Source organism: Capra hircus, unplaced genomic scaffold, assembly GCF_001704415.2.
Source record: "Capra hircus breed San Clemente unplaced genomic scaffold, ASM170441v1, whole genome shotgun sequence".
Taxonomy (NCBI): domain Eukaryota; kingdom Metazoa; phylum Chordata; class Mammalia; order Artiodactyla; family Bovidae; genus Capra; species Capra hircus.
Genome location: NW_017189530.1, coordinates 214,555 through 229,947, shown reverse-complemented (window position 1 = coordinate 229,947; position 15,393 = coordinate 214,555). Strand labels below are relative to the sequence as shown.

At 59.7% G+C, this 15,393-nt stretch overlaps 1 gene segment (V, D, J or C); it reads left to right on the top strand.

Annotated features, from left to right (window-relative positions):
- Positions 1 to 2,112: 2,112 nt before the first annotated feature.
- On the top strand, positions 2,113 to 13,734 carry LOC102185492. The segment is given in 3 exon segments: positions 9,241 to 9,453; positions 13,149 to 13,264; positions 13,402 to 13,734. Coding segments are annotated over 3 exon segments (633 nt in total).
- The last annotated feature ends 1,659 nt before the right edge of the window (positions 13,735 to 15,393 follow it).

Here is a 15,393-nt window from a genome sequence, read left to right as displayed (position 1 = left end):
TATGATTACAGGTTAACTTTGATTGTATCTTTCTTTTTCCTTTGTTCAGACTAGTTTCAGGGAACCTTTTACACTTAGGGTATATAAAGGTTTCACAAAGACTGGTGGGGGTCCTTGGCTAAGAGGAGACTCTGCCTTGGGCCCGCCGGCGTAATAAACTGCACTCCGCTATCTGCCTCGTCCCTCTGAGTGAGTTTGTTTCCCGTGGCTACAACAGCCCCACGGTGTGTGGAACCTTCACACACCAGGGACCGACCCATGTCCCTTGACCGGCAGGCGAGTTCTTGACCACTGGACCACCAAAGTCCCGCAATGTGATTCTGACCCCGGCCACATGGAGTTCGGGACATTCGCACAAATTAAGGACACGACCCTGTTATGCCCAGTGTCCGAGTCCCCAAAACTGAGAGAATAAGACATCCACAGCAATGCAAAAGCATAAAGGGGTTTACTGTTAGCTCGACCTAGGGCTCAAGTCTCATCCAGGGCAGTGGAGTCTTGACGAGAGCCCCGAGCTCTGAATCACATTTACTTTTATACAGACGGTTCTTTGTTCCTGTAACAGCATAGCTGATTGGTTAAACCATACGAGCAAGGGACTTTTAAACCTCGCATCCCTATCTGGATTGGCTCAGGTCTGGCACGGGCAGGAGGCTACGGGGGTTTTTTTTCTGATTGGTCGAGCTACACTGCCTGCGGGAGTTCCCAGTGCTTCAGCTTTCCTAGAGACTAAACCTCAGGCCTTAGCCTGCCCCTTAGAGCCTGTCCTGGCTTCAGTTTGGTCCTAACAGACCCCACCCCCAAAAAACCCATCCCTCGTTTCAGACACCAGCTGCAAACTCAGCTATCCGCAGGCCACCTATATTTCTGACCAAATGGCCACAAGTTTGGGGGGTGTTCCCCAAACCCCTCAGGCTGGACGACTTGGTAGAGACCCTTACAGAGCTGAAGAAAGCTCCATCCTCACGACCGCAGGTCCGCTGTAAAGCCTGCAGGCCAGGAGCAGTGAACGGAAAGCTGCACCAGGGCGCGGGGGCCCCAGAGGTGGGCTGCTGGGTCTTCAGGCTCCCTCTCCACCCTACATGTCCACAGTCCAGCAGCCTGCGAGGCTCCCCTGAACCTCGGTGTCCACTGGGGTTTCATGACTCAGGACAGTTTCGGGGACCACTGGCTCTGTGATTGGACTCGGTCTCCAGCCCCTCTCCCCGTCCTGGGAGCTCAGCTCAAAGTTCCCATCTTCCCATCGTTGGGTGGGGCTTTCCTCATGGCCAGGATCCTTCGCAAATCACCCATTAGTGTAAACTCAGGGGCCGCCCGAATAACAAGCACTGTATTTAGAGGCTGCCTCCCACGAACCAGGAACAAGGAGCAGCTGTTTCTTTACTGTACACACCGTGGTCCACGCACCACATCTCATTTATGGACCTGAGGACCCAGGGGCAGGAGTGGACCCCCAGGACCACCAAGCTCACAGACGCCTCCTCCCCCACTCCCTGGGGAGAGCCCCCTGAGGACGAGGGGCAGAGGCCTGGGGCAGGGCTGAAGGAGGTAAGGCTACCTCTGCCGCCTCCTGAAAGCCCACCCAGATGCTTCCTTTTTGGGAGCTGCTAGTCACTCCGGGTTCACTCCAGGGGGACAGGGGCTGGGTCTGGAGGGGGCAGGGCATGTTAGGGGCGTGGGAGGGGACGGAGCGGACCCTCACCCAGGGCCCCTACACCTTCTGCAGCACCCAACAGGTGTTTCCCACCGTGAGGACCTGTCCTCTCTTCCGGTTCACCACACACAGAAGTGTGCACAAGAACCTCACTCTGTGGGGCTTAGCTTCCTTTGGGGGATGCGGAGATCACCCCCTTGGGGACTCCATCCTGGCCTCCTGGGCACTGGGCTGTGAGCCCCGGGCAGGTGCTTCCTCCCTCAACGCTTCCCCTGGGTTAAGGCAGGAGCCACAAAAGCCAGCAGGCGGCCATTCCCCCCAACCGGCATTGCAAACCCAGGGAAGTTTGGGATGGCCATCGGAGCCGCAGTGCCAAGACCCCACCCCTGGGAGGTGGGGAGGAAGGCAGAGGAGGAGACTGGCCCTGCTCCGCGAGGACTCTGGCTGCAGAACTCTGCTCCGCTGCACCATGTCCTGGGCCCCGGTCCTCCTGGGGCTCCTGCTCCATGGCACAGGTGAGAAGCCCCGGAGCTGGCGGCCCCCGGCCCCTCCCCGCGCCCTGCTCTGCCCCGGTGCCCACACTCCTCTGTGTCCCCAGGCTGCAGCCCTCAGCCCGTGCTGAGTCAGCCGCCTTCCGTGACCTCGTTTCTGGGAGCCACCGTCCGCCTGGCCTGCACCCTGCGCGGTGACCACAACATCGGCCTTCACAACATCTACTGGTACCAGCAGAGGCCCGGCCACCCCCCAAGGTTCCTGCTGAGATATTTCTCCCCCTCCAACAAGAGGCAGGGCCACCAGGTGCCCCCTCGCTTCTCCGGCTCCAAAGACCTGGCCAAGAACACGGGGTATTTGAGTATTGCTGAGCTGCAGGCCGAGGACGAGGCTGTCTATTTCTGCGCTGTGGGGGCCCGGGTCGTGGGGCAGAGGCGGGAGACGCAGAGAGAGGAGGGGGAAGAAAGGGAGCTGGCCAGCCCGGGCCCCTGGGACACGCTCCCCTTGCATTAAAGGCCGGAGGGCCACATCCCCGCGGTGTGGGGGTGTGGGTGAGAAGGCCGGGGCGGTGGGCTGCCCAGGGCCAGAAGACACCCCTGTGAGCCCCCTTGGAGGCTGGATTCGGGGATTAAAGCTGCTTGAGTCTTGGGAAGTTGTTCCGCCGAGTGGTCTGAATTGGTTCAGAGGAGGCCCAGGATGCTTTTCGAACCATCAGAATGAGTGGAATGCCAGGGTGAAGGTCCCAGGAGACTGGCTGGCCGTGGTCTGCTTGGCCGGAGCCCCTGGGCTTGTGGGTCTACCGGGGCAGGGGGGGTGCTGACATGGCCCCTCGGGGGTGCCCCTGCCAAGGACAGGACCCGCTGTTGTCACCTGATTGTGGGCAAGGAGTGAGCAGCTTAGAAAGCACCTTCGCTGGCCCTCTGGGGAGGAGAGCGGCGCCCAGGGATGGTTGTGGACTCGGTCCCCCACTGGGCCAGACTGTTCTGTGCCGTGGGGGGCTGGCCTGCACTCCAGGGGATCCAGCAGCATCCCTGGCCTCCACCCCCCCCCCAAATGGCTTTCCACCCATAGTTATGACAACCACAGACATCCCCAGACATCACCAAAGTTCCCCAAGGTGGCAAAATCGTCCCAACCGAGACACCCTCAGCCAGGTGAGAGGAAGTGTTCTCTGTAAAAGGCACAGATAGTAACTAGTTTTGGCTTTCTGGGCCATACGATCTTTGTGGCAACTACTTACTTCTGTCCTGAGAGCTCAGAAGCAGCCACAGACCCTCTCTGAATGCATGGGCATGACTGCTTCCTGTTAAACTTGGTTTACAGAAGCAAGACAGGGCTGGGCTGGTGCTCTGCTGACCCTGCTCTGGAGAAACACCCTTTCCTGCCTCCAGGTTGCAGCCAGACCACACTCGGTGGGGTGAGCAAGGCCGCCCGAGGCCCCTTGTACCTGTGGACTCCAGGGTACCAACCCCTCAGGACCCTAGAAGACCCCGCAGGCAGGGATGCGGCCTCATCAGTGGGCTTGTTGGGGGAAAGTGAAACTGTGGGTTCCTGCTACTCTGGCCCATATCTGCACCCCAAGCCCCGAGGTGCGGGGTCCACGTGTGCCCTGCAGAGAGGGACCCCGTACATCCACGTCCACACCACATGTGGACACGTCTCCCATTCAGAGAGGCGCCAGGTGAACCGTCTCCCCTGTGACTCCAAACTGGTCTGAGAATGTCCATTTCTCAAGACTGAAAAGACCCTCAGGGGCAGCCCTTCCCTGTGTGCGTGTGTGTGTGTGCGCGCGCGTGTGTGTGTGTGTGTGTGTGTGTGTGTGTGTGTGTGTGTGTGTGTGTATCTCCTGTAAAACCATTTATCTCAGCTCTGGCCGCTTTCCAGCCCCTCCGGGCTTCAGCTGTCTGAAATGCACTGGGTTCTTCCCGCATCAGACCTTTGCCCCTGAGTGCTTTGCTTCCTGCATCAGACCTTTGAACTGTGGTGCTGGAGAAGACTCGTGAGAGTCCCTTAGACGGCAAGGAGATCCAACCAGTCCATCCTAAAGGAAATCAGCCCTGAATATTTATGGGAAGGACTGATGCTGAAGCTCCAGTACTTTGGCTGGGAAAGATTGGAGGTGGGAGGAGAAGGGGACGACAGAGGATGAGATGGCTGGATGGCCTCGTTGACTGGATGGATATGAGTTTGAACAAGCTTCGGGAGCTGGTGAAGGACAGGGAAGCCTGGTGTGCGGCAGCCCACGCGGTCACAAGAGTTGGACGTGACTGAGCAACTGAACTGACCAGGCTTCCGCTCTCTGAAACGCACTGAGCTCTTCCTGCCTCAGACCTTTGCCTCTGGTCACGGACCTCCAGGCCCCGGCTCCCAGAGGCCGGCTAGGTGGTCCTCAAAGAGCTCTGTCTCTTGCTTGTAACCAGCCCTCCTCTCGCTTCCATCCTCTGCGGTTCTGGGATTCAGAGTCACAGCGAGAAACCCAGAGAGCAGGGCGTCCTGTCGGCCGCTCCATCATCCCGCTCCCAAGTCTGACCCAGAAACGCAGAGCCCAGCTGGCTGGGACAGGTCACCAGTGGTACTGAAGGCCAGGGCCCAGACACTCTGGCCCGAGTTAGACACTGAGGCCCGGGGAGGGGATCTGAGGAGGACCCAGGGGTCTGGTGGGAAGGAGCCTACCTATCAGACGCAGCGAAGTGCAGGGGCTCTGCACGCACACCGAGGCCCACGTGGCTGTGACGGGGGTTTGGCAAGTCGAGCTGGGGCAGGTGACCCCACTCAAAGAGGCCAGGGTGGGGCTGACATTCAGAGGCCCTTGAGCGCAGAGGGGCCTGGCTGGCGTCTCATTCCACATCGCATATTTGTGATGTGCACACAGTTCACGACAGGATGTGAAATGAGGACGTTTTCATTCCAGCAGAACTAGGAGGGACACGTCCCCTCATCGATGATTGAGGCGCCCCAGGGACTTTCCTATAGTAAAGGCAGGATAAATGTCTGATCTTCCCCCCTGTATTCACCAGTCATCGAAAATCACAAGTCAGCGTGCCAGCATCCTCCAACTTGTTGGCACCGTCACGCGTTCATGGGTATAACATACTGGGGTGTTTAATCCACTGAGACTGGGGGAAGTTTTTCTGTCTTCAGGCAGCACAAGGCCTTTCAAGTCGGTGCCTAACCAGAGACTCGGTGGTGCGTCGTAAACAGCCCATTCAGTTTCGTCTTTAGAACATTTGGGCCAAATCACCTTCACTTCAGCTGGTTCTCTAAAAGATGGTGTTTTGTTTTTTTTTTAAAAAGTGTTGGTGTATGGATCTTCAGTACTGTTGTTTTTCCTGTAGTTTTAGCTTTGCCATTCATCTCTTTTATTATTAATTTAACATTTACTTTATTTTGGAGTGTAGTTGACTCACAATGTTGGGGCAGCTTCGGGTGTGCAGCCGAAACCTTCAGTGACACACATGTCCACTCTCCTCCGAGTTCCTGTCCCAGTTAGGTTTTTACAGAACAGCGAGCGGAGTTCTCTGTGCTACGTATACAGAAGGTCCCCATCAATCATCTGTACCACCGTGTGCGTATATCAGTACCAAACTCTCAGCCTCTCCCCCATCACACTTCCCCTTTGACAGCCTCTGCTCTGGAGTCTGCGAGTCTGCTTCTGCTACGTATACAAACCCCTCTGTATACTCTTTCCCGACTCCACATAGAAGTGATAGAGTATGATATTTGTCTTTGGCTGACTTCAGCGTGATGGCCCATCTCTGCTGCTGCAAATGGCATTAGCTGAGTCTTTTTTATGGCGGAGTAATATTCCATTATGTGTGTGTATATGTATATATACGCTGCTGCTGCTGCTAAGTCGCTTCAGTCGTGTCCGACTCTGTGCGACCCCATAGACAACAGCCCACCAGGCTCCCCCGTCCCTGGGATTCTCCATACGCATATATATATATAGTGGCTCAGATGGTAAAGAATCTTCCTACAATGCAAGAGACCTGGGTTCAATCCCTAGGTTGATAAGATCCCCTGGAGAAGGAAATGGCAACCCGCTCCAGTATTTGTGCCTGGAGAATCCCAGGGACAGAGGGGCCTGTTAGGCTACAGTCCCTGGGGTCGCAGAGTCGGACACAACTGAGCGACTAACCCAGTGCATATGAGTGTCTTCCCTGAAAGACTCATGATTTAGAACTCCCTGAATGGAGGAAGAGGACGAGAACGAGAAACACTTGAAACCATCCATGTGATCCTGGTGACGGCTAAACCAGGCTCCCAAACACTTCACTGTCCTGAGAGAAGAAAAATTAAGGAGAGATTCGGGAAAACACAACCCACCTTACACCACTCACTCAAAGTTAAAAAAGAAAGAAAGCCATTAAAAAACAAAGTTAAAGCTCTGTTTGCCGTCCTCAAGGCACAGTGGCACCCGGGCTGGAAGTCGTGACAGGTTCTCCTCCGCTGGACGCTGCCTGGACCGCAGAGAGGGAAGTGGGGCTGGGAGGGTGGTGGTCCTTACGGGCCGACCTTGACCCCTCCATTCCTAGTGACTGCCATCCAACTGGGGGCGGTCTGGACTAGCCCCTCAAATGAGACACCTCCTGTCCTTCCCAGCGTCTCATCAGCTCATCCTCGACCCAGAGGCCCAGAGACGCGGCAGCTTCAAGCTCAGCGTCAGCTCCGCGGAACTCAGAGCTGTCCTGGGGAACCACCACGAGGGCATGGTGCAGGGCACCCACGGGCTGGCAGCGCCCAGCGTCACCTGGGGGCTTGTGAAGAATGCCACCTGTCCAGGCCGCCGTAGACCTGCTGAGTCTGAACCCGCATCGTCACAGGCTCCCTGGCGGCTCCACGCAAGAGGAAGAGCCCTTCTGGCGCCCTTGTCATCTGCTTCAGCCTCCCTTGTTAGGACACTTCCACTTAAGCTCCACGTGTGTCCAGCAGCTGATGCTCTGAAGAGGCTTCTCAGCCGCCCACCCCTCCAGGGTCCCCGGGGTCCAGCCAGACGCGGACTTCCGACCACAGCCACCGCAGGCTTCGTGGTCTGCAGTAGCGGCCAGGCACAGGGCACGGGGCGGGTGGGCTGTAGCTGGGGTCCCTGGATTGAGGGACAGCCCCTTCTTGTCTCCAAGACCTAGGGCTGTCCCCGGGGGAACCACCGCTTCCCTGGGCAGTGGGGGAGTGTCACACCTGCCCGGGGGACTGGGAGGGAGCAGCTTCCGCCTGGGACTCCAAGCGAGATCCAGCCCCCAAAGTGTGAGGAGCTTAGGTCCCAGGCTGGAGTGAGCCAGGCACCATAGTGGGGAGAAGCTGGACCAGGTCGGGGACCCCAGGGGCTCCCCCATACTCAGCTGCATAGCAGCTATCAGGGTGACCGCACCCCATTGCTGTCCAGGGCCTGGCCCATCTACCCAAGAACTGTGAGGTCTCGTGATTCAGCATCAGGCCCTTGCCGATGCCCAGTCAGTGTGTGTGGAATACGGGGATCCAAGCTAAGTCACGTGGTCCCTGGAGCCTGACCTTACCTTCAGGAACTCCCGGTCACCTGGAGAAGTCAGTCTCCCTGCCACGGCATCCTGTGACTGCCCTGGGCAGGTGCCGACAGGATGTCTGGGGCGGCCTGACCACGCGGGCACGTGGCTTTCGTGAAATTCACTCTGGGGGCCTCTGGGGAGAGCGTCACAGTGATGGACAAACCACGGAGACCTGAAGCAGAGTAGTTTCAAACACAAATCTGATGCGCAAGCGCGGGTGGGACGACAAGCTCCGTCTCCTACAGACGCTGGATCAGAACCACATTCTCCAAAGGCTCTCCTATCAAAACCTCCTGTAAGAAATCCATTTCCCATCACCATCCAGAGTGTATAGATACTAGCGCATGTGTCTGTGTGTGTGTCTGTGTGTGTGTCTGTGTGTGTGTGTCTGTGTGTGTGTCTGTGTGTCTGTGTGTGTGTGTGTGTGTGTGTGTCTCTGTGTGTGTTTGTGTGTGTGTGTATGCGTGCACACATGCGCCCCGTCGTGTCCAACTCTTTGGGGCCCCCTGGATTGTAGCCCGCCAGGCTCCTCTGTCCACGAAATTTCCCAGGCAGGACTACCTGGTCCCTGCTGCTGCTGCTGCTGCTGCTGCTGCTAAGTCGCTTCAGTCGTGTCCGACTCTGTGCGACCTCACAGACGGCAGCCCACCAGGCTCCCCCGTCCCTGGGGTTCATCAGGCAAGAACACTGGAGTGGGTTGCCATTTCCTTCTCCAATGCATGAAAGTGAAAAGTGAAAGTGAAGTTGCTCAGTCGTGTCCTATTCTTAGCGACCCCATGGATGGAGCAGCCTGGTAGGCTGCAGTCCATGGGATTTTCCAGGCAAGAGTAGGAGTCAAAATCATAGACCCTGAGAGCAAAAGAACGGTGGTTCACGGAGCCTGGGGGGGGGACGGGGAGCTTGTGTTTAAGGGAGATGGAGCATCAGTGTGGGGACAGGAGGACTGCTGGAGGGGGCTGGGGATGACGGTTGCTCTTATTATGTTTACTATGAGGGTGTGTGTGAGAGATGCACGGATGTATGTGTGTGTGTGAGACACATGGATGTGTGTGCGTGTGTGTGAGACGCATGTGTGTATGTGTGACCCATGGCGGAGGGGGGTGCTGAACACGGCGCCTTACGCCCAGTTTTGTGATGAAACCTTGGTTCCCCGCCCTGCAGCTGGCCTGTAACCTGGGCCATCTCCTCACCCCCACCTCAGCCTTGGCCTCGTCCCCTCTCGACCCCCCCCCGCAAGAGACGCCCAGGGCGCCCTTGGGAACAAGGGTGGGAGCAGGTGTGTCCCCCCGGGTCCCTGGGGCAGGTTGGCAGAGACTGCGGTTTGAGGCAGTTGAGCCCTGGATCCGGACCAAGCAGGGCAGCTGGCAGAGGCCCCTGGGAGAGGCTCCCCAGTACCGGCCCTGGGCCCTGGGGGAGGGGGCGGTGCTGGGGGCAGGGACAGAAGGCCCAGGCAGAGGACGGGCCCCGTGGGACGGGGCATGCCCGGACGGCCCCTGCCAGCAAGGGGAAGCGGGGGCACTTTCGACCCCCTCCAAGGAGGAGCCCACACCAGCGCGTCTGCCCAAGGTGCCCTTGGCTGTGGGAGCACATGAGGCCCAGGCCAGACCAGGGGGCCCGTGAGGCCCCCAGGGGTCAGCGCGGTGTCCCCGGGCAGCCCTGGCCTCTCATCCTGCTGGGCCTGGCAGTGGGCGCCCACGGCCTGCTGCTCCCGACGGCGGCGCCTCAGAGCACGGCCCCCCGCATGGAGGCCCCGGCAGGAAAGAGCCCGTGGAGCCTGTGGGGCAGGTAAGGGCCGGGGGGGTCGTGGGGATGCACGGGGGTCCCTGCTCCCGACGCTGGGGGTGAGGACAGAGCCGCCGTGAGGGCAGATGGCAGGGGGGTGGGGTGGCGGCGCCTTGGCCGGAGGGTGGGGCCTGGAGATGGAGGCTTCGTCTGAAGCATCGGCATGCTGTCTGGTGTGGACTATTTTGCATTAATTGTTTTTACTGGATTAAAACATCATTTTTCTGGATTGCTGAGCTTCTTGGCCTCACTGACCGTTTGCACCCAAGACTGGGCTCTCCCCGCCCGGCGCTGGTCCTCCGAGTGGAGCAGCAAGGCAGGCGGGGGCAGGAGGTCTCGGGGTGACTGCCCTCGTCGTCCTGGGGTCCCCGGGGCGCCCCTAGGCTGCTGAACCACCTTCTTGCCCTTCCCCTCGCTGGGCAGGCACTGGTCCCTGGAGCACCAGGGCACAGGCTCTGCCGGGTGATGGGGGAACCTTTCCCGGTGCCCTGGGGCCCCCAGCCAAGGGCCACCTCCTGCAACTGGCCCCCAGGAGCCCGAGCCCACCAGGGTGCAGGCGCGTCCATGGGAAAGGCCCAGGCGAGGGCCTGGGGGTCCACGGTCTGCCCCCCTGGCCGTGTGGCTCCAGTCCTCCTCTCTGTGTGTGGTGGGGGTCCCTGGACAGAGCACTGACCACCAGGGACAGTCTGGGACCATCAGTGACCCCGCGGCACGACCGTCATGGGCACTGACCGTTTAGAGGCACAGCCTCCCTCTCAGCAGCCCCCCAAGCAGGCCCCACTGTCACTGCCAATTTGCAGATGAGGACGGGGGCCCAGAGAGGTGAGGTGGCTGCCCAAGGACGCACGCTGGTGCTGACTCCCAGTGCCCAAGCCTCCAGCGGCCCCTGTGCGCACCCCTCTCCCCGACGCTGGCTGGGCTGACAAGTCCACTCCTCTGGGCCTCAGTTTCCCCTCTGCAAAGTGAGGGGTGCGAGCTAGATGAGAGCCTCGCAGCCTGACACCTGCCCCAGAGAGGCGGGGGTGGCCGTGGCAGCAGGTGGGAGGGCTGCTGCCTGAGCTGGTCTCACGGGTCCGGGTCATGGACCTGGGACGGGGTGCTCCAGGCAAAGGGAGCGGGGGCCCCCGAGGTGGACAGCGTGGGGCGCAGGCCTGCAGGGAGCTTCCAGAGCCAGGCGGAGCAGGCTGCACACCACCCCGTCCGTCACCCTAGGACCCAGGGGGAGGGGCTGAGGGGTTCAAGGGCGGGGCTCTCAGAGTCAGGTTGTCGTTTTGGGAAAACAGTTCTGGATCAAACACCAGTGTGAGGCCAGATTAGAGGCTGGAGAAGGGGCAGCGGAAAGGCGACCGGAGGAGGGGCCGGTCCACGGGGACCTAAGGAATCGGCAGGTGGATTTACAGTGAGGTCGCCAGCGGGCTGATGGGGAGCAACAGACACTGTCAGGGACTGTCAGTGGGAGGTTGAATTTCTGCACAAACAACACCACGTGCCAAGAGTCATACAAATGGGCATTCTGCTTAATCACGCAACCCCACCTCTACACACGCATCTCGGGACTTCTCAGGGTAGTCCAGGGCTTAAGGCTGAACTTCCACTGCAGGGAGCCTGGGTGCCGCCCCTGGTCGGGGAGCTAAGATCCCACACGCCATGTGGTACGGCCAAAAAATAGAAATAAAGGTAAAAAATGAAAGAAGTTTATCTTGATGATATATCAGAACTTTGGCTGAATACTGTATGTTCTCGGGGAAGAAGTAGAGACAGCGTAGGCGTCCAGTGAGAAGGGAGGGTGAGATGTCAAAGAGAAAGTCGCTCAGGCGCGTCCGACTCTTTGCGACCCCGTGAACCGCAGCACACCAGGCCTCCCTGTCCATCGCCAACTGCCGGAGTCCACCCAAACCCATGTCCATCGAGCCGGTGATGCTATCTAACCATCTCATCCTCTGTCGTCCCCTTCTCCTCCTGCCCTCAATCCCTCCCAGCATCAGGGTCTTTTCAAATGAGTCAGCTCTTCACATCAGGTGGCCAAAGTATTGGAGTTTCAGCTTCAACATCAGTCCTTCCCATGAACACATGCTGATGAAATCATAGAGCTGTGTAACCCCCACCCCAATCAAGACACAGAACATTCCTACCACCCTCCCCAGATTTCTCTGGGTTCTTGTGTAAAGTCCTCTTTCCATCCCAGCCGTGAAAAGCCACTGGTTTCTTCCTTTGATCTGCCACGCAGAGTGGCAGGTGGTATCTATAGTTCCCCCACCGGGGACTGAACCTATGGCCCCTGCAGCAGAAGCTTGCAGACAGCCACTGGACAGCCAGGGAATCCCTATGGTTCTGACCCTACAGTTTTGCCTTTTCCAGATATCAGCATCATCACGCTGTGTGTAACCTCTTTTTCAAGCAAACATTTTATTTGGGGATATTTGTAGATTCACATGCAGCTGTAAGACGTAATACAGGGGGTCCCCCGTACCCTTCATCCAGCTTCCCGTAACAGTGATGTCTTGTAATACAAAAAAACCACAGCCAGGGTATGACCGGGATGCAGTCAATTGCAGAATATTCTGAGCCCTTCCTGGCCACGCCCACTTCCTTCCCTCCCCAGCCGGGACAGACGAGCTGCAGCTACTAACCCGGTCTTCTTTTCTAATTTTGTCCCCTTCAAGATGGTTCTATAAATGGAATTGTACCGTTAGCAACCTTTTCGGGACCAGTCTTCTTTTGAAAATGTTTTTTGTTGGAGTATAGTCGAGTTGCTTATTTCTGCTGTACAGCCTGGAGAAGGCAATGGCAACCCATTCGGGTGTTCCTGCCTGGAGAATCCCAGGGACGGAGGAGCCTGGTGGGCTGCAGTCCATGGGGTCGCACAGAGTCGGACACAACTGAGGGCCTTCACTTTCACTTTTCACTTTCATGCACTGGAGAAGGCAATGGCAACCCACTCCGGTGTTCCTGCCTGGGGAATCCCAGGGACGGGGGAGCCTGGTGGGCTGCTGTCCACGGGGTCGCACAGAGTCGGAGACGACTGAGCGACTTCACTTTCACTTTTCACTTTCACGGATTGGAGAAGGCAACAGCAACCCACTCGGGTGTTCCTGCCTGGAGAATGCCAGGGACGGGGGAGCCTGGTGGGCTGCCGTCTATGGGGTCACACAGTCGGACATGACTGAAGCGACTTAGCAGCAGCAGCAGCTGTACAGCAAAGTGAATCAGTCAGACGCAGACATCTATCTACACTTTCTTAGATTCTTTCCCCATGTGAGCCATTCCATGCCATGTTCAGTCACGTCTGACTCTTTGCGACCCCATGGACTGTAGCCCTCCAGGCTCCTCTGTTAGTGGGATTTTCCAGGCAAGAAGGCTGGAGTGGGTTGCCATTTCCTCCTCCAGGGCATCTTCCCGCGCCGGGGATCAAAGCTGTGTTCCGTAAGCCACGGCAGAGTGTCGGCTAGAGCTCCCCGCGCCGCACAGCAGGTCCGCATTAGCTGTCTGCTTCATATACAGTAGTGCGCACGTGCCAGTCCCGATTTCCCAGTTGATCTCTTCCCTCTCCCACCCTTGGTAACCGTAACCAGAGGAGAAGGCGGCGGCGGAGGGTGAGCTCGTTAGACAGCATCACCCGGGGTGCCCCGGCTGCTGGAGGGCTGGCTACCCACACCCACTCCCACAGGACACAGCCCGGTGTCCATCACGCCCAGCAGGTTCCCACTCCGGCCCGACCCCAGGGGGACAGGCCCCAGGTGCTGGCCTGGCGTCTGGTCTGAGGCTTCCTTACCGTGGTATGTCTTTGGCAGCGGGACCGAGGTCACCATCTCAGGTAAGTGGCTCTCACTCCTTCCACAGCCTGTCCCACCCTCTGCTCTCTCGGAAAAGTCACTTTTCTCTGTCTCCCGAGGTCAGGGGCTCCACCAGGAATGCTGGCCCGATGACCTTCCGTCTCCCTACCACCCGCAGGTCGGCCCAAGTCCGCACCCTCGGTCACCCTGTTCCCGCCCTCCACGGAGGAACTCAGCACCAACATGGCCACCCTGGTGTGTCTCATCAGCGACTTCTACCCGGGCAACGTGACCGTGGCCTGGAAGGCAGACGGCACCCCCGTCACCCGGGGCGTGGTGACGAGCCAGGCCTCCAAACAGAGCAACAGCAAGTACGTGGCCAGCAGCTACCTGACCCTGACGGGCAGCGAGTGGAACCCAAAAAGCAGTTACAGCTGCGAGGTCACGCACGAGGGGAGCACCGTGACGAAGACAGTGAAGCCCTCCGAGTGTTCTTAGGGCCCTGGGCCCCCACCCTCCTGGAGCCCCGGGACCCCGGGAGGGTCTCCCCTCCCACGTGGTCCCCTGCGTCCCTTCCTCCTGCACCCAGTCTGCTTGCAACAAAACGGCCTCATCGTCATTCAGAAATCCTGCCCGCTGCTCGTTTTTTCCTTGTCTCGTATTTAATCGGCAACCTCTCCAGGATTCTGGAGATTCAGGAATCCCAGGCACCAAGGAGAGGACACCCCAAGGGGAGAGGCTCACAGTGACGGGGCGGGGGGGCAGGCATTGCCTAGAGACTAGCCGGGAAGACCCCCCGACTCTCCTCCTCCAGCACAGGGCCCTGCCCAGCCCTGCCACCTGGCCAGACACAGCTGCCCGTGGCTGGTGTCGTCCAGAGGAGCGCTCCATCCCTGCCTGGTGGGGACCCCCACACCTGCCGGCCCCTGGCTCGTCCTTTCTCTGCGGTATGACAGCTGTCACCATTACTGACCTGGGGCCTTGGCCTGCATCCATCTCTCCGTGTCCTGCCGGGTCTCCGGGCTGGGCCGCTCCTGAGGGTCTCCCAGCCCCGGCTCCCCCTTCCTTTCTCCCTGGCCCCCTGGGCTCACGGGGAGGGGGCTTGGACTTTAGCTTTGGCTCTGGGGCACAGCTTCCCTCTACCCCGAGTGCTCCAAGCCCGCCTGGACCCAGGTTCCTGGCCCCCGGGACCCACGGCCTCAGGGAGGGAGTTGTGGGGCCTTGGGTCGGAGGGACGGGCTTCCTCACGCCCCGGCCCCTCCTCTGGGTCAGGAATTAGGGCCCGGGCATTCAGGGAGGGGCTGGGAGAGGGCGGCCTCTTCCTGGAGACTCTGCCCCAGTCCCGGTTCCAGGCTGGGGGCGGGGGGCAGGGGTGCTCCCTGAGCCCTGCCACGGAAAGGGCCAACCTGGCACAGGGCCTGCCTGGCCCAGCAGCAGCATCTTGAGGATAGAGTTCAAAGGCCAAGCCCCCAGGACAGGTCCCTGTCCCTTCCCCAGACCCGCTTTCTGCTGCCTCTGGCCCCCAGTGTCAGCTCCCCTAGCCCAGCGTCTTCGTCCCCCAAGGCCCCAGCTTCACGCTCCCCGCACTCCGGTCCTGCTGACCCCTCCGCTGGGCTGACAGACCTGGTCCCCACCCGCCAGGAGGACCTGCTGCCCCCCAGCGCCCTGAGGTCCACTCTCCTGACGTGACCCTCCCAGGGACCCTGAACCCCGGTGATCTGGGCTGACTGAGTGCGTGGGGGCTGAGAGGAGCTGCTCCCTGGCATGCCCCCCACTCCTGATCCCAGGTTCCCGGGGCCACTGGAGGCAGGTTCTCACACCTCCGGTCAGGATCGGGGACGAGGCCCGGGCCCCACCAGCTGCCGGCCACTGACCTGCTCAGCACAGCTGGGAACAGGTCTTTGGCAACGGGGACTCCAGGGGAGCTGGCTGCCCCCCTCCATGTCCCAGGGGCCCCGCTGGGCACTGGGTGGGCGTCACGGAGCCCCCCGATGACGGCGGCCAACTTAGTGCAGCACGGCCGCCTGCTCCGCCCGGCCGGGGGCCGGCTGTCCCGGGCTCAGCCGCGGGTGTCGTCTCTCTGCCGTGAGGATGGGGCTGGCCAGTGCTGCCGGGGTCCTGCTCTCCCTTCTGGCCCCAGGCCACCCCGGGAGGAGGGTGCTCCCTTCAT